Raw genomic sequence first — 25,185 nt, 5'->3', positions numbered from 1 at the left:
TAATTTAATTATTTACATTAATTTAAATAGCTGTGGCTATAACAGGGAACACACATTCTTTTTTTTTTGTTTTTGTTTTTTTTGTTTGTTTTTTTGGGCCACACCCATTTGATGCTCAGGGGTTACTCCTGGCTAAGTGCTCAGAAATTGCCCCTGGCTTGGGGGGAAAATATGGGATGCCTGGGGATCGAACCTCGGTCCTTCCTTGTAAGGCAAACGCCTCACCTCTAGCGCCACCTCACCGGCCCCGGGGAACACACATTCTAAGAACTATCTCTTTAACTATTCTGTTTAATGTTGTACATATACATAAATTAAGACTCTTAGGTGATCAAATGCCCAGAAATAGTCCAAAAAGTTAATTCCTCACTTAGCAATTACATCACTTTCTGACTTTTGCAATAATTCAACCTTCCAAGACCAATGTTTTACTGTAATGCAGAATCATGTCACTGAATCAATTTTCAAAACATCCTTTCTTTTCTTTATGAGGTAACATTTTATGGTGATCATGAGGTTTTACCCAATTCAATTGTTTATTTTGCCAGTTCTTATCAAAGTGACCTCAAACAAGTTACTTAAACTTTATCTGTAAAATGGGGACACTACTACTATAAATAAATCTCCTGTGATCTATTTGTGAGAGCCCTTTTATTCTATGTGGTTTTTTCACTTTTGATGAAGTGTGTTTGGAATAGAATCTGGATAAATCATGAGTGAGGATTGAAATTTAACCAAATTGTGCTTGTTGATTTAGAAATTCATCCATCTAGATGGATTATTTTTTAAAACTTCTCACAGAGAGGGCAGAGAGATAGGATGACAAGTAGATTGCTTGTCTTTCATATGGCCAACCCAGGTTCAATCTTTAGGACCACATATACCCTGAGCCCTGCCAGGAGTAATCCCTGAGCACAGAGTCAAGAAGAAGCCCAGGGCCCGGAGAGATAGCACAGCGGCGTTTGCCTTGCAAGCAGCCAATCCAGGACCAAAGGTGGTTGGTTCGAATCCCGGTGTCCCATATGGTCCCCCGTGCCTGCCAGGAACTATTTCTGAGCAGACAGCCAGGAGTAACCCCTGAGCACCGCCGGGTGTGGCCCAGAAAATCAAAAAAAAAAAAAAAAAAGAAGAAGCCCAGAGTACCGTTGGGTATGACTCCAGAACAAAATGAAACAATTTAAAATAAAAAAGAGTAAAACTTCTCACAAAGACTCTATGACCTGGCAGTAGTCATCTTCAAGTTCTTCAACACATTTCAAAAATTTGTATCTAATATCAATCAAATGCTGCCAGGGCCAGAATACACATGGGTATTCCATTCTGTTTTTTGTCTGCTTGATTTACTTTATAATCACAATCATTTTTGCTCCAAGTCTGATGGAATTTAGACCTAATCACCTAAGAAAAGTTGCCAATAATTAATATATTTCCTATTGTCTTCCAATACCACTCTTCTCAAACATTTCTCCCATTCCTCAGCCTCTCTGTTTATGGCAAGTTTTTTTTATTCTCATTATTGCAGATCTAGATATGTTTCTGTTGGTTAATACACCTCTTGGGTATTAAAGCAAGTCTATAGTAGCCTTTTCCATGGGATATGAGCAGAATGGTAGTTAGTCTCATATTTTATTCTAGTCTGTTTATGGCAGTGAGGATGAAGATTAATAGTGACTAATAGGTCTCTTTGGAAATTGATTTTGGAAGCTTAATGAATATCCAAACTTGAATTAAACAACTTTTCAGAGTTCAAGAAAAAATTTATCAACTAAATCAAAGGCCAACAAATCTAACAGTAGGATGTTTAGTTTGACTAGAGCTAAGGTAACTGATTGCAGTTTGGAAACATCAATGATTTGATTGTTACATAGCTTGAAAGTATGCATGAGAGCATGTCAATTCAATAGATCTCAGCTTCATGTACCTAGCTACAATATAAAAAAAAGTCCAACTTTTCTCCTAAGCCCAGTCTCTAGCGAGATTTATTCTTTCATTTCCAATATTTTGTGCAAGCCTATTTCTTGGGAGCCACTTGGGAGAGAGTGAGCATTGGCTCCCAGGCTGCCAATTTCATTAGTAAAGAATGTCCCTACCTAAGCTCTACAGGTATCTTGTTCCCTAATCTATAAGGTTATGTTCCTTACATTTACATTGTCACATTTCCTTATTAAGCATCTCGTCTGTTTTCTGCTCATACCCTTCTCAATATGGAGAGAGGAAAGATTTGGACTGATGATCTATGGATGGGTGAGTTCTCATGTGTCAATTCCTTCTTTATTCCAAAATAAATACTCTTACTGATTATATCAGATATATGAATGAAGTGAGTTGATGGATATTATTGCCTTATGTCAAAACATGTATTACACACCAGCACACAATATAAAGAAGGGAATTTAAAACAATTATTGATAACATTTAGTTTATAAAAACCAAAGGTTGATTGAGCAAATATCCAGATATTTTTAAATTATATTTTAAAGTATTTGTCCATGTTTAATGACTCATATCAAGTAATAACGCTTGATGTTATTGACCCCATGCAGTGGGAATAATCAAAGGAAAGGTTTTAATTTAAAGAAATAAAACATAAAACAAAAAATATCCTTTTTAAAAACAACTGGAAAAAATATAACTGCCAGGTCAACTTTCAAATAATTCCTTAAAAAGTAATCATTAATTAATCCCTTAGGTCTTGTTTTTACTATTTATGGGTTTTGTGTGTGTGTGTGTGTGTGTGTGTGTGTGTGTGTGTGTGTGTGTGTGTGTGTGTGTGTGTGTGTATCTGTTGGGATGGGGAGTCCACCTCTCAGCACTCATTCCTTGAAGTGTTCTGGGCATATATGTGCTGCCATGAAACAAATCCTGGTATTTTAATTTTTTAAAGCTGATTTGTTTGATGGTAGAGGCAGTAGTAAGTGCTGATCATAGATAGCTGTGGCACCCAAACCAAAATAAATACATAATAAAATTAAGTTGGTCTGTATTTTTTGTTTTGTTCATTTTAGGGCCATACCCATCTGTACTTTAGGGTTATTCCCAGTTATGTTGGTAGCTTCTCCAAAGGTGCTTAAGGGAGTCAGTGGTGTTCTGAGGAACAGAACTGGAGTTTTCTGTATGCAAAACATATGCTTAGTCTATTGAATTACTTCTTTGGCCTTTTATTTTAATTATTTTAAAAGTTGACTTTTCTGAAACAAAAGTATGCTTAAAATAACATAAAAAGTGAAAATTACCTATATCTTGTTTTTTTTACTAGGACCAAAAGCAGAGAAAAATGTAGATTTTCAGTGATCCTCCTATAAAAAGCTACAATTCAGATGTTTCTTTTTGTGGTATTTTACTTCCAAGTATGAGACTCAGTCTTTAAAGACAACTCTAGGAACTCAAATATTGATTGTAGAGGTATAAAAGAGAATTTCTTTATTATAAGAAGTCACATCATTTCTGAAATGTAGCCATTCCTAACACATCAATGAGATAGACAGAAACCTCAGGGAAGAAGTTACAAAGCAGTGTAGGAGAGAAATCAATATGAGCAAAACAAAACAATAACAAAATAAAATACCTTAAGACAAGAGATTTTACCAATCTCAACTGTGTGAAAAAACCTGAGCTAAAAATTGAAATAAAAAAACTATATAAATGAACATAGCTGTCTCAAAGTAAATAAAAATAAATCAAAATAACTGTCTTAAAATAAATTAATTTAAAAGACAATTCATAAATAAAACTATGTTACATATTAAACTGTATTGATTTTTCTGTTTTCAACACATTAGTTTATGCTAATCATTACAGAGCTCTTTCAAGAATGACCACTGGTCAGGTACCTACTGACACATTTAGGTACCTACTTAAATGATGAAAAGTTCTGAGGTCCATGTTGCAAAAAGTTGTCTAAAAGAGTCTTCTCCATTTTACTATCAGTAACTGACACATGAAAACCTTGCAATAATGTCAGAAAAAGTAGTATGGGCAGAAATGATGGGGTCACACCTAAAGGAGCTCTAAAATGATGATAATAGATGTGACAAATGCCCTAGTGAAAGGATGTGCATGATTTTATGAGAACAGAAAACAAAATAGCTAGTTCTGTGGGTTTTAGAATACAATTTGGATAGTTACTTCAAAAAGGAAGTGTATCCTGCACCCACCACCCACAACTGCTACTTAATGGCCCAGCTTCACCACTCAACCATGGAGCTCTCTAGTGAAGTCAAACTGACCCAAACTCCGGTATGCCAATTTTTGGGCTAACATCTCTAGGACTTTTTTGGAGTGGGTATGGACACCCTTCCCCCACCTTCTCATAATTCCAGAAATCCTGGAAATCAAAATCAGGCCTCACAAAACCCACAATATCAGCTGTAGAGCTTGGAATTCCAAGACCACTCAGCCAGCCCTGCAACAACATCAAATTTTTCGGTACAGTTACATCAATAAGAACACACCAATTTGGACATCAACATAGATTCAAAGCTACCAAATGTTCAGAACCAATACAAAACAAAACAAAACAAAACAATTCCCCCCCCAAAAGAACCCATAAAATCAACTAGTAAACCTGACAAGTTACTCTTACTTTCTCTTCCTCTCCTCTTGTCTTCCTCAGTACTTTCAAATAAAATTTATTTTTACTTCAGTAAACATCATCATCATCAACAACAACAACTAATTTCTGACCTACACATTTAGCCAGGTATTATTTATCATTTTGCTTTATTTACAAGAGATCAGGATGAACGTTGTTTCGCAAAGAGAAGCTCTATTCCTGACTTTTTCTTCTTAAGTAAAACTATTATCCTTAGGTCTATCCTGAAGCCTTGCACTATAAAAATTATTTAAAGTTGCCTTTCAATTAGGAGATTAGGAACTAAATCAATGCTCTTGGGGCTCAAAGTCAGGACCCCAGCAGGAAGGTTTCAAACAACTAGGGCTGGGACTTGAATAATCTCTTAGCTTCAGTGTATCATTTGAATGTTACTAAGCAAATCTTTTAGTCATAAAAACATAATGAGAAATGAGAAATGTCATTAGAAAGCACTATCTTCTTATTCTTACTCTGAGGTAGAGTAAGCTGTCCTTAGTTACAGAAGTTCCTGAAGATTATCAAGTCTTGATTTTAAGGCTTTGTCTGAGACATTTCATGCCCTCAATTAAAGGCATGAAGTTGTTGCATTTGGTATCTTGAACATTTATATAGTTAATTGATATCTATCACTTAGCATCACAGTGAATTTTTGACTCCACGGTAGGAAAAAAAGCTGGTTTTGTTTGTTTATTTTATTTTTTTATGTATATTTGCATGTGTATCTAGATCTAACATTTCCAAGCTATGAGACAACAGTTAGTATTTTAATTAATTTGATTCTTAGTTTTCATAATGGAAAAGAGGTTCCAAAAACTCACTTTACCAGGCTGTTTTGAGAATTTAATATTATAATATTAAAAAAGTATGACCCATAGGAATCTATCAATAAGTTCCAGTTTCAGGTTTTTCTTTTATCAAAATGAAACAGTATCTTATTAAGTAAGGTGAGGCATGAGGTTTAACTGCTTAACTCCTGGAATTGCTGTTTTTCATTGTGGCATCACTGTCAAATTTAAGATTGCTGAAAATAAAATGTGGTGGTGGTGGGGGCAATAGTTTTTGATACTAGATCATGATCACATAGTTAAATTATGCCATGCTATATGTTCCACACCACTCACTCTTTGGGGGGGCTGCTCTGGCCAACTCAATATAGTTCTGGATTAAGTCATACTCTCTTAACAGGTCCTGGATATATGTTTACACAGCAAGAAAAGAGGACTCAACGTATTAAAATATTAACTACAATCTGTTAAATGAGAAAGCCAAAAAAAGTAAGACAGTTAAACATAAAATTTCATTGTCAAGTTGGCATAATTTTGTCTATGTCATGTCATCAATCCCAAAGACAGTTGACTTAAAGAGTACACTTCTTAATGTTGGGGTCCAGTACTTATTCATATGCTTTGTTGTTCATGGAACACTTTAATAGCTTTCATTCTCCTCTGTGACAGCTTTATTAGAGTGACAAGCCCATGGGTTGAAAATAAATAGAGGTAATGAGAAGGTTTATCTTTCATTTGAGTCTTCATATTTAGAAACATGAGGAAGAATTGTTAGAAACTATTTATATATTATATGTTTATATAATATATAATATATATTTATATATGAGGCCACAGTTAGATGCTTTGGAAAGATGTTTCCTTGAGTTCTGTAAATATTAGATGATATACAACTTGATTACAAGTTCTTTCTTACTTTTGTTGATGCTTAGTTACTATAATTAACATGATATAATTGTGGCACAGCTATGCATACACACCATGAGTGTATGCATCATGGTGGAGGTTATTTATCAACCACTGTTATGAGTAATGGAAACACTCAGGTCTAGCAATATCAAAGTGATATGGGCTCCCTGAGTAGATTATTTACGTCAGGCATAAATAATTACTACAGCTATAACAGTGTAACCTCATAATGCTTTATTTTTAGGGAAGGGAGTCAGGAAGTATGTAGGTGTCTCCAACAATGGGAATTCCTAGTAAAGACACAGCATGCTATTTCGATGGAGCCTGAGAGCCCAATCCTGGTACCAACTTTGTTCAGCTGCATCAGAAATTCTGCTAAACAAGTGAAGGGGGGTTAGAAACGAACCTCAAGGGCCATCTGGGTCTCTCATTCTTCAATTAAGAGCATTAAATATTGGTATAATGAGATCCAGCAGCCCTGAGTTCATTATATGATAATCAAAGATACAGTTATATGATAATCAAAGTACTAGTAAAAGAAAATTATATAGCAACACAAGTTTTGCTTATGTTCCAGATAACAAGTGGTGGTAGTGAGGATGTTGTTTTAATTTTTCATGTTTTAAATGTTTTAATTTTATTAAAATGTGAATAGCTGGCATACTTTTTATTACATAATAGGCATTCATTATAGCCTTGCAGAGGTAAGGGTAGGACATAAAAAGATCCATGAAGAACTTTGTCTCACTTGAATGTGTATATTTGCATAACTCTTCCTGCTAATCTAGGTAAAAGAGAAAGAGGGAACTTCCAAAATGGAAAATAAGAACCACTGAACATTTGTTCTCTGTTAATAAAAAGTCAGATCACTTACTAGCAAAAATATTCAAAATCAACTTCATAAGAACCTTTAAATTAAGAGAAGGGCTGCAAAAATCCGAGGACTTTTAATTGATATAAAGAACTAATCGGAGACAGGAAGAGGAGAGGGTTTGGGGAGGGCAAGAGAGAAACGGGGAACATTGGTGGCAGGAAATATGCACTGGTGAAGGTTTTTGTACATTGTATGTGTGTAACTCAATCATGAACAACTTTATCTGTGGAATAAAAAACAACTATTTTATGAACAATTTTATGTATAAGCATGGTGTTTAAATAAAGAAAAGAACAACTCAAGAAAAAAATTAGTGGGTTTTTTTTTTTGTAAAAATTAAAATAAAAATACACCCAGTGTTATGGTATTTTAATTTACCTTACTTCATTTCACTCTATCCAGTTTTGGGTACCTATAAAAAACCAATAGTCTCACAATCATGTTATTTTTAAAAATCAGCAGGCTGGCAGTCTTTGCAGAAGAAAAAATGAATTTGGAGTCCCAAACATCTGATTCTTAGACAATTGTGTATTTGACCTATTTGGTAGTTCCATGGAAACCTCTACTCAAAGGGCTTATCTTTATTTTATTGGATTTGGAAGTTGGTCGCTGAGAAGAGTCTTTACCTCCAGGGGCATTGGTAGAAAATAGTATCAATTGTTTATTTAATATCACAACATTCTTAGGCAAAAATAACAATGGCAGCTATAAGAAGAAACTGACCAAAAATCTCAAAAGGAACAATATGGGAATGAGATATTGCTATGAGGCTCTGAAAAAGTCCTGAGATATTTCTGGACATCTAAAAGGACACACTCACTTGGAGAGTGATATGAATGCTCAGGAAAGACATTACATGGTAATATCACACCTCTGGCTGATCTTACAGCACGGTACAAGAAGAAAGTAGAAGCTAAACAAGAAATAAAAGAGGGCACAGGAAGCTCACCACAAAGAGTGATGAGTTTAGTTAGAGAAATAACTACATTTTGAACTGTCCTAATAATGAGAATGTATGAGGGAAATGGAAAGCCTGTCTAGAGTACAGGCGGGGGTCGGGTGGAAAGGAGGGAGATTTGGGACATTGGTGATGAGAACGTTGCACTGGTGATGGGTGGTATTCTTTACATGACTGAAACCCAAACACAATCATATATATATAATCAAGGTATTTAAATAAAAAATATATATATATATATAAAGAGGGCACAAGGAAATGAAGACATATATCTTGCTCATGGATTGGGAAGATTAACAAAATTAAAATGGCAATACTTTCCAAGTATTGTACAGATTTAATACAATTCCTGTTGTGTACATAAGCATTTCCATGGGATTATTATGTTACTTATCCTACCCTGATCGGTGATTGTGCCCTATCCTAGGGTGTAGACCTGACATTCTGCTCCCACCCTCGGGTGGTACCTGATTCTGCTTCCACCCTAGGATGGTACCTGATTCTGATGTATAAAAGCAAGGGTCTGTGGAAGGCAGGGGCTTTTTTCGAGGGCTGATTCTGGGGCTTTTGGTTTCAGCCATGTCAACGAAATAAAGCTGATACCTTCTGAAGCCTGACTGCCTGTTAGCTTTATACCTGCCACATTCACCTCAGAACCGCCAGCTGAACGGGGCGACAGATGCGTGCTCCAAGCTGGAGGAGAAAGACCTCATCCTCCATCCCTCCATCAGTCAGCCCCATCAAGGGCTGATTTGCAACAGACAACCATGACATTTTTCAAAGAAATAGATCAAACACTACTGAAATTTATTTGTAACATAAACATCCACAAATGGCTAAAGGCTTGTGGGGGGAAAAAAGAACATGGGAGGCATTACTATCCCAAACCTTAAACTGTACTATAAAGCAGTATTTATTAAAACAGCATAGTAAGACTGAATGCAACAACCATGACTGAGAAGAACTTCTGGAACCATAAAGAAAGAGTCTATCTTAGATTTCATCCTAGTACCTTTGCAAATACCAAGATCTATAATTACAGAAGACTGACCTTGACAACCACAACTGAGCAGGACATTTCCTGGCACCATAAAAATAACAACAGCAACAAAACACTTCTGGGTTCAACAATGAGCATGGCTGTAGCCTAAAGTTGATCCCAATACAGTGTGCTTCAAGGATGAAAAAACCCTGTATCTCTTAGGCCAGAAAATGTCCTTTCTAATTTCCCAATTACTGTGCCTATGCAAAAAAACTAAAACAAAACAAACAAACAAAAAATCTTGCCATACCAGCCCCCCTTCTATTTTTTCTTTTCTTTTTTTTAATTTGGTATAGGTTTGGTTTTTTTTGTTGTTGTTTTTCTTTCTTTAAATTTAAATTCATAGCTTCCACTCAGGGGCTCATTCCCCTTTTCACTTTTTTAACAGAATCATAGAACACGAATCAACTTGTTCTGCCTCATAAATTGAGAAAAGAAAAAGTGGATGGTACCAGGGGCAAGCAGTCTCATGAACATTGAATGAAAAAAAAAAAATCATCCCTAAATATCCAACCCAAAACCAACAGCAATAGAAACAAAATACCCAAACTACAACAAGTTATACTAAAAGGAAATTGTTACACTAGCAGTTACTAGTTACTAGGGTAGAGACAGGGAAGCATGCAGAGAACAGGGGCATAGGGAGGTCAACACTGGTGGTGGGAATTGCTCTAATTTACTGTCACTATGTATCTTAAATATAAGTGCGAAAGATTTCTAATTCATATTGATCTTAATAAAAATTACTTTAAAAAGCCAGTATGGTATTGGGATAAGACAGACACTGAGATAAATGGAATATATTTAAATATTCTGAGACTTATTCTTAGGATTATGATCAATTAATCTTTGATAAAGGAGCAAGAAATACAAAGTGGAGCAAGGAAAGCCTCTTCAACAAATGGTATTGGGATAACTGGTCAACTACATGCATAAAAGTAAACTCAGACTTCTCCTTAACACCATGCACAACAGTAAAATAAAAATGGATTAAAGGGGCCCGGAGAGATAGCACAGCGGCATTTGCCTTGCGAGCAGCCGATCCAGGACCAAAGGTGGTTGGTTCGAATCCCGGTGTCCCATATGGTCCCCCGTGCCTGCCAGGACCTATTTCTGAGCAGACAGCCAGGAGTACCCTTGAGCACCGCCGGGTGTGGCCCAAAAACAAACAAAATGGATTAAAAACCTTGATTAAAGACCTGAACCTATAGGTACATAGAAGAAAACATAACTAAACACTTCACGACATTAAAAGCATCTCCAAAAAGGAAACACAACTGTCCAAGCAAGTGGAAGCAATGATAAACAAATGGGACTACATTAAACTGAGAAGCTTCTGCACTTCAAAAGAAAACAGTTACTAGGATACAAAGACTATCCACAGAATGGAAGAAACCAGTAAACCAATACCCATATGATAAGGGTTTACTATCTAAGATATACAAAGTACTGATATAATTTAGCAAGAATAAAACATCTAACCCATTCAAAAGATGAGAAGAATAATTGAGCTAATAAAATTTCCTCAAAGAAGAAATGGCCAAAAGGCACATGAAAAAATGGTCCACATCACTAATCATCAGGAAGAAGCAAATCAAAACAACAATGAGATATCCTCTCACTCCATAGGGACTGGCACACATCACAAAAAACAAAATTACCAGTGCCAGTGCGGATCTGAGAGAAAGGAACACTCATTCACTGCTGTTGGGAATGCAATCTAGTCCAGCCTTTTTGGAAAACAGTATGGATATTCCTCAAAAAACTAGAAATTGAGCTCCTATTTGATCCATCAATACCACTCCTAGGTATGTACCCTAGGAACCTAAAAACACCATGCAGAAAATCCCTATGCACTCCTATATTTGTCAACGCACTGTATACAACAGCCAGAAACTGACAACAACCCAAGCACCACCAAGAATGATTTCTGAGGATAGAATCAAGAGTAAATCCAGAAAATGAGTTGATAGTTAATCATGAAGTCAGTTTTGCAGAGCAGTTCAGCAATTTTTCATATTCTGTAAAGAGGAATTTTAGGTGACATACCTTGCACTGCTTATGGAATATACCTGTCTCTGTGCTTAGGATTTATCTCTAGCAGTTTTGGGGGACCATATGTGGTGCCAGATATTCAAACTTAAGACAGTGGGATATAAAAGTAAATGCCTAAATCACTATGCTATCTCTCTGTCCCTGAAATTTCTTCTGTATTTCAAAAGAATAAGTATGTAATAATATATACATAGTAAGGTAACTATAATTTTATGAAACTTGTTTGATATGTGTGTCTACATATTTTTATATTTTTATGTACACTAATATATTTAGATATACAAGGCATATTTTGTTGTCAGATGCAAAAAATGAAAGTCATGACAATCTATGGAATATCCAATAAACCTGGCATTGTTTTCTCATGATAAAAAGATTTAGCAGCTCTCTTCAAGAAAAGTGCAGAATTCCTAAGTCTCAGAAGCTTCAGATAGGGTCCCATGTTCTGAGTGTTAGTGTTAATGTCCAAACAGTGATTTGAGTCTTAACTTGAGTTTTCTATCTGTGAATTCTCAGAAACAGTCTATAAAAAAGTGATTTTTTTGAATTTATGAAGCACAGAGCAATCCTGAGCTTCAGCTGCCACTTAAGCCAGCAAAATGAAAATCATGCAAAATTAAAATCAGGTGTCCACAATTTAAAACCATGTACTGTCAGCAATGGAATCTGGGGCTCCAATATACAAAGCACATGCCCAAGGCCTTTGAGTTATCTCCCTAGTCTTCCATCTAAAGATTCTTAATTGGATATGCAAAGCTTATTTTGTTGTTTCATATTTGTAAGTTCCCAGGATTAGTACATTTTGGGAGCTTTTATTTTGCTTGTCATGTATTCTCATTTTTCTCAAACAGAACTAACTCTTTGCCCTCCAGGATGATTAGCATATTCTAAGGCTCATTAAATAATGGATCTTCAAATGTGCTGAGATTTCTCCCTTTAATTTTTCTTCTCTCTTTTTGGTCATCAAAAGTGAAAAAAAAAAGTTTTAAAAAATCAGGACCGGCTCACAATATGAAGCTTACCACAAAGAGTGCAGTTAGAGAAATAACTACACTAACAACTATCATGGCAATGTTAATGGGTGAGAGAAGTAATGCCTGTCTTGAATACAGGTAAGGGGTTGGGAAGGAGGAAGAAAAGAAACATCAACAAATATATTTTAAAGAGAATAAAGTATGCTTATTCAAAGCGAATGCACCCTTGAGGATAAAAAAGGGTTTAATAAATATTGAATATGAGATTGAAGAAAGTTTATTTACATGGATCTACCAAATAGTCTTAATTAAGCTTCTTAGGAAAAGTTCTAAAGTCACATCTGAGCATATACAGTTAAAAGAATTACATAATATTGTAATAGTTGTTTATATTTTTTATTTATTGGTTTCTAGTCCACATCGAGCAGTGCTCAGGGGTTACTTCTAGCTCTGCACTTAAGTATCACTTCTTGTGTGACTTGGGGACCAGATAGGGTACTGGTCTTTGAACCTGGATGACCACATACAAGGCAAGTGTTTTGCTCACTGTACTATTACTCCAGTCCCCAGATCTTGATATTTTTTTTAAATTAAGGCCTTGAGTACTCAGATGATTGCCAGTAACTAATGCATTTGCACCATTATTATCTGAAATAGAGAAATTTCTAATCTATTCTAATCTATTCTGAGACAAAAAAAAAAACCCTGGAAAATTAAGTTCCATTGTGAAAGACACCTTTTAAAGGACAAGCTAGAACACATCAAGTGGAAAGTAAAAATGGTGTTGAAGATTCTTGGAACTATAAAATATGAAAATAGTCTTAGAATAGCAATCGCTAAACTGGAAAAAGTAAGGTCAGATAGTAACTATAAGGCATATTTCAGCTTCTTTTAATCCATCCATAGGCTTGCCATTACTCAGTATTATTTTCACACTACTTTCCATATGACTTTTTAAAATATAAATATCCACATGCCATTATGCAACTGTGAACAAGTAGGCATGTAGCCATTACTTTTTAAACAGGGGGCCAGTTCATTGTCCCTCAGACCATGGGAGGGTCTGATTATAGTAAAAACAAAACTGATGAACGAATTCTTAAGCACACTGCATATATCTTATTTTGCAATGAAGAAACAAAACAGGTACAAATACAATATGTGGCCCGTGGGCCATAGTTTGAGGACCACTGCTTCAGACTAATGAAGAGAGTTTGAACATCTCAGAAAACCACAGTATTCTCATACTGTCAGATGGCTTTTTGAGCAGTTGGATGCTCTCCTGAGAAAATAAAGGTCATTAGGGTCATTAGCACCAATTATGATGACCCTTTAAGTAAGAGTTACAACAGTTTCCAGTCCTTATTAAACATCTGAAATACTCCATGTTTGCTCTCTGACCTCTATGCCTCTCTACACAAACTACTATCATCCTATCCATTCTACCATCATCCCATAGAATTAATTGAAGTTTTACCATATCAAAAACTTGTCCTGTGGACCTCCTTCCTTATCTTCCTTAATAAGCTGGTTGTTCCTATTCTGCGTTAAATACTACCCCACACAAATCTTTTACAGAAAGGAGTAAATTATTATGCAACCATTCATTTACTCAATTAGCAAAACACATGAATCTAAGCAAAGTTATATTTGTCCCTGATGGGATATTACTTGTACAAATTGATGTACTTGTAGGAAAGGGACTGTGGGGAGGAGGTTTCTTCTAGTAGGTGAGATAGATAAAAGACAATTAGGGAAATCAATAGAATCAATTATTGGCTAGTTTTCAATCTAGAGTCTGGATCCTAAATCCAGCCTCAGGGACTAAACCTGAGTTCTTTGGGGGGCGTTGGAGTTACAGACAAATGATTTTTGAACTAAAAGTCTTGTGAAAGGGGTGCTGTGATACAATATGAGGTTTCTAGGACTCAGGCAACAAAATACCATGTTTTAACATGGTAGAGGAAATGGACTGTCTTCATATTTCTGTGTGAATTACCCAGATTTAAAAAAAGTCAACTGTGCATCTAGGACAGTGACTCTGTGAAAAATCTGTTATTGGGGAGAGGAGGTGATTCATTTGTGCTCACAGGAATTTTGGAATGAGCACTAAAGCTCACATGCAGCAGATTGTAGTCTACCATATGTATGGAGGTGATCTGGGAATGAGAACTTAGAAGGAAGGATATGTCAATAAGTTTGGATTTATTTTATGTGAAGGGTCTCTCAGATGAGTGGAAATGTCTTTAGAAAGTATATCAGTAAAAGAAAAAAATTATATTTATAGTAGCCACATTTAAATAATCACTGTTAGTGTGACTCTAGTTATAGCAATTGCTTACCTTTTATATTGATTTTGAGGCCCTTGAAATGGGAAGTTAGCAGATTCATAAAAAAATGAATGGGCCAGAGTGACAGCACAGTGGTAGGACACTTTCCTTGTATACTGTCGACCTAGGTTTGATCCTTGGCACCCCAAAATGTCCCTTGAGTACTACCAAAAGTGACCCCTAAATTCTTAGCACTTCCAGGTATGGCCCCAAAACAAAAGAAAAACCTCTTTAGTTCCAACATTTAAACACAGAATAGGTTTCTGGTTTATTGGTCTATTAAATAAAGAAAAATACAATTTATGAAAAAATAACCAAACAGCTCTCTCCAATGAATAAACACATGGAAGTTATATGTTTGTAATTAAAATAGAATAGATTTTTTTTGTTTTGTTTTTTGTTTGTTTGTTTTTGGGCCACACCCGGCGGTGCTCAGGGGTTACTCCGGGCTCAGAAATAGGTCCTGGCAGGCATGGGGGACCATATGGGACACCGGGATTCAAACCAACTACCTTTGGTCCTGGATCAGCTGCTCGCAAGGCAAACGCCGCTGTGCTATCTCTCCGGGCCCTAGAATGGATTTTTTAACAACTGGAACCCTGGTCAGAGAAATAAGACCATCATGACGCAATGAGAACCTTATTGCTGAAGGAATTGACCAAGCTGAACCAGAGGAGATACACACCTAACAGAGAATTAGATCATGTCCAATTCTGACTTGAATTGATATTTATTACATGGAGACCAAGAAGAAAATGGTCATGACAAAGGTGTAGTGACACAGAAAACAGCAGAAATTTTGATTAAGCAACAAAATTGGCTTGGCAAAAAAGTCTTCACAGGATGTCTATAAAAATCAATAAGCCTCAAACTAGAGTTTCACAGAATTGAAGTTGTGTAGAAAATATTGGACTGGTTTAGGAAATATATGGCACAGAGCCATAACACTATCTTTAAAAGGCTATCATTTATGATTTGGAATGATGTCCAGAGGACTAAGATGTGAAGTGATAAAAGGTTAAAGGAAAGATTTATAATGTGTTGAGAACAGACTGTGATTTGTAGACTCAGACTGCTTCAATGTCTCTCCTTGGCCACTGGCAAAGAAAATGCGAGAGCACTTGTCTTTATTCTTTTAACTTCCAATAAATGACTGAGGGAATCCCACAAATATCAGAGGAAAATTACTAGACAATGCAGGAAAGGTCTTCAGAGACAAATGAACATTTGACACTAATTTAAAGGACATAGATAAAATGATGGAGAGGACTTTCTCTTAATGTCAAAGTTCAAAGACACTTTCAAGAGTCTCTTTAAAGAAAATATGACCTTTATTTTCTTATTATCAGAAAGTTTTCAAGGGAAGTCAGAGCCTTGGGCCATTTAATTTTGACATGGAAGTTCTTTCAGCATTATATGGCTTAGAAGACCAGAAGACATTAACTCTTTAGTGAACACATGGTTATATATAGCAGTATAATAAACAAAGCTGATGCAATAAAAAATTTTAAATTGAGTTTTAATAAGTCCATATATCTTTTCCCACTGCCTATATCAGAGCAATAACTGATGAGGCCTTAGCTATCAAAGGGAATAAGCATGAATACAAATCTTCTCTAATACATTGCATATTATTATATTATTTTACAGGAATTTTTAAGGAAAGTGTCTGATTATAATGCTTCATATATATTATTCTTAAATATAGATTATTGTATAGGTATAAATAATTAATTTTTTATAAAAATAAAGATTTCTTATGAGACATCCATATTTTTCCCATAATGGAGTATAATTTACTGACAGTAAAATTTATCTTTGCCCTTGTCAAGTTCTGCAATTTTGACAAATGCAGCTGTTTAACATCATCACAAGCAGAATATAGACCAGCTCCATCAAATACAACATGACTGCATTCATTCATTGTGAACCATCTCTCCAGTTTCTTTTCCTGCCAATCACTAATATGCTTTATATTTCTCTAATTTTGTCTTTTAAAGAAACTCTTTAGGAGAAAATGTACAGCAAAGCCTTCTTTTAAATATCATATACTTGACAAAAAAAAAAGTTAAGTAACCAAATATAGTACCCAGTTAAAGTGATGTTTTCTTTTTCTTGGACTTCAAAGCAATAAAAATATATATAAAGTCAAATTACCTTTCACTATGTCATCTTCAACAACTATTGTCTAGGGAGCATTCTGAGCGTATAATTGTTAGGACTTCACTTTTTCAAACTCAGAAAGCTTGACTCGGATTCATCAGCCCAATTTGGAAAATATTAACGTAACAGATATTCATCACATGAGAGAAACTATCAGATTCTAAAGTCTGAGTGGCAATGAGATTCAAATAAGAAACTGAAAGAATCTTACTAGCTGGTAAGATTCTTTCAGTCTCTGAAGTGGAAATTACTAGCTATTGGGTCTTACATAATTGTCTTAAAGTCATATAACACAGGTTATTCTCCTCATTCATAAAGGAATATTCATGCTTACTGCATAAAATTATACATAGGGAATTAAATGTATATAAAAGCATCGAGTTCTACTTGGCACTATGTTACTCAATGAAGAGAACATTATCAACATCGTTATTTGCCATAAGCCCTTTACTTGTCTCCCTCAAAGTTTCTGCATTTTGCTCAGTTTTGCTATTTCTGAGGCCTCCCTCTAGAGGGGACCAAAGAATCCATTGTTTTTATAACAGCTCCACTATTATTTACAGAAACATATAAAACTAACGAAAATCTACTGATTTCCCAAACTCTTTCTTTTATCCTGTTACAACCTCAAAGATACCAATGAAGACAAAAATGTACATACATATATATATATATGTATATGTATACATATATATATTTCTTTATTTTATCAAGAGAATGTTATTGGACAAATATAAACAAGCAAAAGAGAAAAAATACAAAGAACTGGAATAAAGCAGAAAATTAGGGGCTGGCGAGGTGATGCTAGAGGTAAGGTGTCTGCCTTGCAAGCGCTAGCCAAGGAAGGACCGCGGTTGGATCCTCCAGCCTCCCATATGGCCCCCCCAAGCCAGGGGCAATTTCTGAGTGCTTAGCCAGGAGTAACCTCTGAGCATCAAATGGGTGTGGCCCGAAAAACCAAAAAAAAAAAAAAAGAAGAAAAAGAAAAAAAAAGCAGAAAATTAGGCCATCTCTATAGTCTGTTAGAAAAAATCTGAAAACTAACTTTATTCATTAATAGTTTTTTTTTTAGTATATGTATATTTTTAAACTCTAGTGTCAGTGTAAGCCCTATTACAAAAAGCTGTGATAAATTGCTGCCTTCCAGGCAAAAAAGAAAGGATATCTTTTTTCCTAAAAAAAAAATCATACAACACAGATAATACTTAGAAGAAACCTGAAACTCTTAAATCCTACCTGTTCTCAGCATCAGCACTGCACTTTGGGGACATCAATTCAAAGGACTTGGTAAATTTCACCACCTGCCACATAGAAAGACAATAATCGAGATCAGATAAGGTTTTTTTCCAGTTCAAAATAATCCAATAAACATTTCTTTATAATATTACATCATTCAAGATTAAAGAGATTTTAAGTAGACAATGTCCAAGGAATAGGAAAAAATTTCTATTTTCTACTATGTATTTTATTTTCTCTATGTAATTTACTATAAAATATTTTTAAATTTACTAAAATCATAATTGTGTACATATCTTTTATATACATATGTGTATGCTTATATTATATATTTGCATATGAATGTATTTATTTACAATGATATGTTCTGCCTATTCTCAGGGATTTAGATAGATAAAAGACAGATCATTTGAATATAATATTTTATTGCTCTTTTAACTATCCAGTCACCATACATGAAAACAAAACATCCCTGAGAGAAAACAATGCTCCTTAAAAGGATGTCTTTTGTCATCCTCAGGTTCCTGAAGTTACTTTCCTGTTTATCATTGTTCTCAGAGATATATTTTACTGCCAACACCCAAAAGGTGAAGAAGCCACCAGCCTCTTCAAGCACCATCCCTAGTACAGACATTTCCTCTCTCACCTGTCCAGTGAAATCAGAGCGCCCAGTCCAAGAGCTGCTTGAGACACTGTGTTGAAAGGGACTGATAAGTACAGAAAATATAAAGGTCATTTTTCTTATTATTAGCTACTTTTGAGTGCTTAGTAACTTGAACCTATACCAGAAGACTCTTTAGCTATTTTATGTTCTTATTACACGTCTATAGAGATTTATATCTTCAACATATAGATCAAGACTGCAATTTTTAAGAAACTTGCTCAATTTTATACAAATATATGGGGCTACTGGGATTAAAATAAGCTTGCCTGACTCGAGGTACCAGCTCTTTCAACAACGCTGAAAATAGTGAGTAATAAAGGCACTCATTTTGTCCCCCCTTTTTTTTTGAGGAGACATGCCACATGATAGAAAAATGAGTCTCATATACTGATAGGAGTCATCTGAATGTCACTAAATGCTTCTGAGGTTGACATTTAGATTTTCCTTAGCCAGATTCAGTCATGCGTCAAAGGCCTTTTAAATTAATCACTTACAAGGGACTGTGAGGTACCTGAGAAAATGATTTGGAAATTGGAGAATAGATTCAATATTAAAAGAGATTTATCAGTGAGGTAATGAACCCAAACTAAGAAATGCAACATTAGGAAAAAAGATCAAAGGAAAGCCCATCACAAGGAATATTACAGGCAACTAGGTATATACAGGGCAGTTATGATAATTAAAGTGCAAAAATTACCCTGAGCAACCAGAGAATTTATTTCATTTTATACTCTACTGTGAGCTAGGCTGCCACAAATGTTGTAGCAAATGCTATTTTCCAAAGTTGGCTATGATAATATCTTCTTTTCTCTACAATGTGACCCCAATACCCCTTTCCATAAAGTAAGGTCTATGTTTATTCTCCTTGAACCTAAGTGGAATTCTGAGTGTTTCAAACAGAAGAGGTGCTTTGTGCCTTTTGACATTGTCATTAAAAGGAGTAAAGTTTCTGCTTCATCTGGTGGTATACTCATACTTGAAAACCAGAGCTACCACATAAGAAGTTCAACCCTGAGAACTTTATGCTAAAAAGAAATTGAATCCCACAGAAAGGCACATGGTCAACAGCTGAATCTCACCATTAAACCAGGCAAACCAGGTGCTGAACATAGAATGAACAAATTCTGAGATGATTTCATCTGTTTTCCATTAAGTCAGCCTTAATATCCATGTCCTCACAACTGTGGCCCCAGATAGCTAGAAAGAGCCAAAGCATCATTATTATATTCTCTCCAATTTCCTGAACCATATAATCTGCTATATAATAAGAACAGGGGTGGGTTAAGCCTCTAAGCTTGGGTTTATATGACAGTTATGGATATAAAATACCAAATGGAAAAATATTCCATGCCCATGGATTAGAAGAATTAACTTTGTTAAAGAGGCTGTTTAGTCAACATGTAATACAGATTTAATACATTCCCCATCAAAACTTCTATGGAATTGTCTAAAGATATTGAACAAACATTGCTGAAATTTGTATAGAACAAAAATAAATCATGAGTAAACAAAATAATTTTTAGAGAAAAAAGATGAATAAAATATGAATAATCTCTGGCTTCAACCTTTACAACCTTATAGTAATCTGAATAAATTAAATATAGTATGATCAACTATATGATACATGTTCTGTAAACAAAATAATTAAATTTAAAAAGAAAAATAACTATAAGTAATAATGCCAAAAGAGAAAATGTGAAATCTTGTCATTTTAGACAATATGGATTGAATTGAAAGGGATTATGCTAAGCAAAATGTTATAAGAAAAAGGCAAATAACCACTAACTTCACTTATTTGTGCAGCATAATGAAACAAGGCCAGGAAAAAAACAAAACAAAACAAACTCATAAATATATATACATATGTTTATATATGTATATATACATAAATACATACATGTATATGTACACACATGTATATAATGACTGCTGGGTTATCAAAGTAGAAGGAATAGGAGCAATGAGTCAAGTTGGTCCATGCATGTTTGACAGTTTGTTTAGCCGCGTGCACTCAAAATCCATCCAAGTTGTTGTAAATAACAAAATTTTAATATTTATGGTTAATTATATCATATTTTCTTTACCCATTCATACACCAATAAACATGTAAGTGCTTTTATAACTTAAATATTATAAATAGTGCAGCAATGACTATAGAGGTTTTGAATTGAGTATTGTCACATTCTTGAGATAAATGCACAGTAGAATAGCTGGATAATGGAGTAGTTTAGAGTTAATCCTGAATCAAGTGAACTAGTAGTTTTCTGCAAAACTGCTCATGGCTAATGATTAGGATATTCACATTTTCATGAATTTTTTCTAAAATCCAGAAAGAGGCATCTTCTCAATTGAGATATACTAGAAAGACAGAAGTTTTAGGCACTAAGGCAATTTGGAGGGTATGTACCTCATTTTTTAATGTGAGTTTCAGTCATACAATGCTCCAACACCATTCCCTCCACTAGTTTTACTTCTGACCACCAGTTTCCCCAGTTACCTTCCATCATACTCTCCACCCCCATTCCACTCTTCAGCCACCTCTCTAGCACAGTTTTCTTCTCTCTCTCTCTCTCTCTCTCTCTCTCTCTCTCTCTCTCTCTCTCTCTCTCTCTCTCTCTCTCTCTCTCTCTCTCTCTCTCTGTCTTTCTCTGTCTCTGTCTGTCTGTCTGTCTGTCTGTCTCTCTCTCTCTCTCTCTCTCTCTCTCTCACACACACACACACACACACACACACACCACACATATTTTTTCCTTTTCCCTTTTAGGCACTTTTATAACTTTTACACTGTTGTTAATGAAGGATTATAATATATATCATTTGACTTAGAGGAATATACTTGAGGAAACACATGAGTCCCCATTAGTAAGGATAGACCCACTCTATGCCAGCTTTCCTGAATGATGCTGATAAAATGTCTCTTCTATCAAAATTATCTGTTTGGAAAGTAAAACTCTAAGCACATATGCTTTAAGCACTTTATTTGTTTTAAAAGAATTTGCAAATATGTAATATTTTTAGGTAGATGTTGCGTATAGTCAGACACCTGAGTTATAAAAACTAAAGAAAGAATTAAAGTCTTCTGTTACAATTTAATAGATTATGTATCACATCAGACAGAAATTATTTCCAATGGGGGGTCTAAATAAAAGGAGAAAACTCATGCTTTATTTTTGACTTAGACTTGCTCTATGATTCTTAGTTCCATTAATTTTTCATTCTTCCTTTAAAGAAATTTTGCTTTTATTATAAATAAATTTAAGAAACACAGATTAAACATTTTACAGTCATGACAACATGCAAAAAGAGGATCATATAAGAGGAATATCATCATAAGTTATTTTATAGGTCAATGAAGTTGAACAAGTGATGCTGGGCTCTCTGGCTGGTGATTCTCACTGGTGATTGCACTCTGGGGAGGAAGTCCACAGGCACAGAGAAGTAAACAAAATACTCCCAAGCATTTCTGCATATTCTTTGAAAAAGCTTCATGGACAGAAAGAAGTCTTTTTGATTTGGATAGTTATCAAGTCCCAGTGGGTTTGTCTCTCTCCTTGTAAATTTAAAAACAACTCCCAAACTGAAAACTATGTCCTAGAACAATTCTCTCCATTCTAAGTGGATAGTAAACAATTCTTTCAGGCTTTTTTTTCTCTCTTTCTTTTCTGTCTATTTCCTTACATTTCTTTTATAAATTCTCCTTTTCCTTATGACAAAACCAACTTAAATTCTGTTTGATTTTGTTCCAGTTGCTCAAAGTCAAATATAAAATGGACATTTATTTAAAAATTGATAACTATTATATAAACAACAGCTTCTATGTGTGTTAAAATTAAACAGCCAATTTTAAAGATTTTATTTTGGCTATATTTAAAAAATTCATAAATCTGGTTTAAAGACCTTATTAGATTATAATTATGAATTCATAAAGCAGGCAATATTTAGTCCAGCATGTAGAGGAGAGTTCCAGTTGAAGAACAAAATTAAGTATTTTAATAGGTAAAAAATAACAAGGAATTTAATACACGGGTATCAGGTTGGCTAAGGCAAGGCCACTTCCCTGTAAAGAATCAGGCAGAGATCTAGCCAGAGCTAATCAGGAGATTCCCGGAAACCTTGTAAATATTCTAATTCTATGGACAAAACTGTAATTGGTGATGTGGGGACTAATAAAAATGACTCCATTTTGGGCTTCTTGTCATTTTTAAGCACACACATATTAGATATGCAAATAAGCATACATATATATACATTTAAATGTATGTGGACATTGTGTATATATAGTCACATCATAAACCATATGTTATTATGTTATTTGTGTAAATGATATGAACTTTGAGTTATTAATATATTAACTCAATATTAATTTTTGTTGGTTTTGGCCCACACCAGTGGTGCTCAGGAATCTAAGCTCAGAAATTGTTGGATACAAAGGCATCCAAAAAACAAACAAGTTTAGCTAGAGAGGTGATAGTCCAAGGAATAATACGGAAAGAGATCTGAGAGCTCTTATTTTCTAAATTATCTGAAAGCAGCACCCACCAGGAACATCCTAAGGGTGCAGTCCTGTATTCAGACTTTTATCTGTCACCTTTCCTGGAAGAAGACAACCTTTTGAAATAAATGTCCATTTTATATTTAGAGTGGCTTCCTCTTTTCACACATCCCTCTTTGAGATGTAAAGACCCATTTAGGCTTGATTAGCATTAGATAGATATTTGTCTGTTGGCAGCTGCTCATCTTCCCAAGTTGATTGTCCCAGAAAAATAAATACTGTATATGAAAAACAGTCAGAGCTCTCAGTCTATGAGAGTCTGTGAGCCCTCTGAACCCATGATTTTCTATATTATGTCTGTCTTGTTTTCTTAATCCTCATAGTGCTCCTGCTTCAGGCCCATTTACCCAAAGCTGAACAGGTCAGCCACAGGCAAGACAAGAGCACTACCTGCTGTGCTAGCACTCCAGTCTTCCATATTGTTTTTATGTATATATGTTTGTGTCTATGTAGATGCATAAAATCAACAATTCATTGCCCCTCTCCATAATATACTGACCCAAATCTTCACCATTCCTGAGATTTCTTATTTCAATTAATAGAATCATCAGTGGGGTTACAGATAATGCTTGGAAATCCCCATGGCCATATCTAGTAGTGCTAGGTGGGATGCAGTGGATACTGAGAATTGAACTCAGCATCCTGTGCATTGCAAGGCATGTGCCATATCACCAAAGTTTATCTTACAATGTATATTAAATACTCCCTAAGTTTTGTTGTTTATATATTGAAACACATTTTAACCACTTTGTTCTTCCCCTTCTACTATAGTCTTTACTAATTCACTGATCTTTACCAAAATATTTATTCTTTTTTTTCAACAAGTATATTCTTTAATAGGATTGTATTTGAATAAGAATTTAATACAAATAGAATATTTTTCTTATTACAAGAAAGCAAGGAAGGAATATTTTATGTTACACAGAACATGAACATTCAGTTTCTTCAATCAAGGGCAGTAGCCTCTCCACTACTTACTTTTCATATTTATTACAAATATGGCAGTCAGTTCAATATAGGTCAACAATCATATAGTTTTAATGTTTAGTAGTGAGAAGCACATGTGACTACAGCTGAGGGAATCATGTTGATGTATTCTTCATTTCAGAGAAATGAAGTTATTGTCTACTCTTTAATGTTTCAACTAACCATTCCATGGCCTCATCAAGACCAGTGCCTTTGGTAGCAGAAGTTTTGAATATCTGCCATTTTCAGTCCTTCAAAGCAGGTAACCCAAGTGAATTTGCCATCTCTGAGGGAGTCATGCCCTGTTACATGTCCTGCTTATTTGCAAACACCCCTAAAATTGCTTTTCTTAGTTCTTCCTCCTCCAACATGGCAACCAACTCTGATTTAGAAATGCCAATTCGGTCTCGGTCACAACTGTCTACTATGAAAATAACAGCATCAGTGTTAGAATAACAACATCTCCAGTACGGCCTGATACTCATCTGTCCTCCTAATTCCCAGACTCGCAATTTAAGATTCTTGTAGGTTACTGTTTCAACATTGAATCCAGTGGTCGTAATTGTAGTAACAACTTCTCCAACCTGCAATCTTGACTAAATTGTAGTTTTTCCTGCTCCGTCTAATTCCAAAATTAAAATTCTCATTTCCCGGGTTCCAAACATACTAGAAAAAATACTTGAGAAAAAGCCACCCATGATGTCTGCCCTCGTCCGCCCGCCGTCTCATAGCCCCAGCTCCCACAAGGACTCTTGACTGCGCTCTGGCTAGGGACGGTTCCCCTGGACACCCGCCAGCAACTTCGGGGAGTGGAGACGAAGGCAACTAAAATATTTATTTATTTATTTATTTTTTATTTTAGGCCACACTTAGTGACACTCAGGGGTTACTACAGGCTATGTGCTCAGAAATTGCTCCTGGCTTGGGGGACCATATAGAAAGCTGGGGGATCAAACCGCAGTTCGTCCTAGGCTAGCGCGAGCAAGGCTTACAGCTTGCACCACCACTCTGGGTCCCAAAATATTTATTCTTGAGTCATTTCATTGTTTATAATCAGGTTAACTTTTCCTTTCCATTAATCCTTAA

General features: G+C 35.2%; 1 protein-coding gene and 1 pseudogene across 1 annotated transcript in view; both read right to left on the bottom strand.

The window, feature by feature from the left end:
* Positions 1 to 25,185, bottom strand: part of PDE11A (phosphodiesterase 11A) — a 431,148-nt gene that overhangs the window by 201,271 nt on the left and 204,692 nt on the right. The window contains exon 5 of the mRNA XM_049773400.1: positions 17,918 to 17,982. Within this exon, the coding sequence (XP_049629357.1) occupies positions 17,918 to 17,982 (65 nt within the window). The remainder of the gene's footprint in view (positions 1 to 17,917; positions 17,983 to 25,185) is intronic.
* On the bottom strand, positions 24,221 to 24,811 carry LOC126009142 (ADP-ribosylation factor-like protein 1; annotated as a pseudogene).

This window comes from Suncus etruscus, chromosome 5 (genome assembly GCF_024139225.1).
Source record: "Suncus etruscus isolate mSunEtr1 chromosome 5, mSunEtr1.pri.cur, whole genome shotgun sequence".
Classification (NCBI taxonomy): Eukaryota; Metazoa; Chordata; class Mammalia; order Eulipotyphla; family Soricidae; genus Suncus; species Suncus etruscus.
The sequence above is the reverse complement of the archived record's forward strand: the minus strand, read 5'-3'. Positions and strand labels throughout refer to the sequence as shown.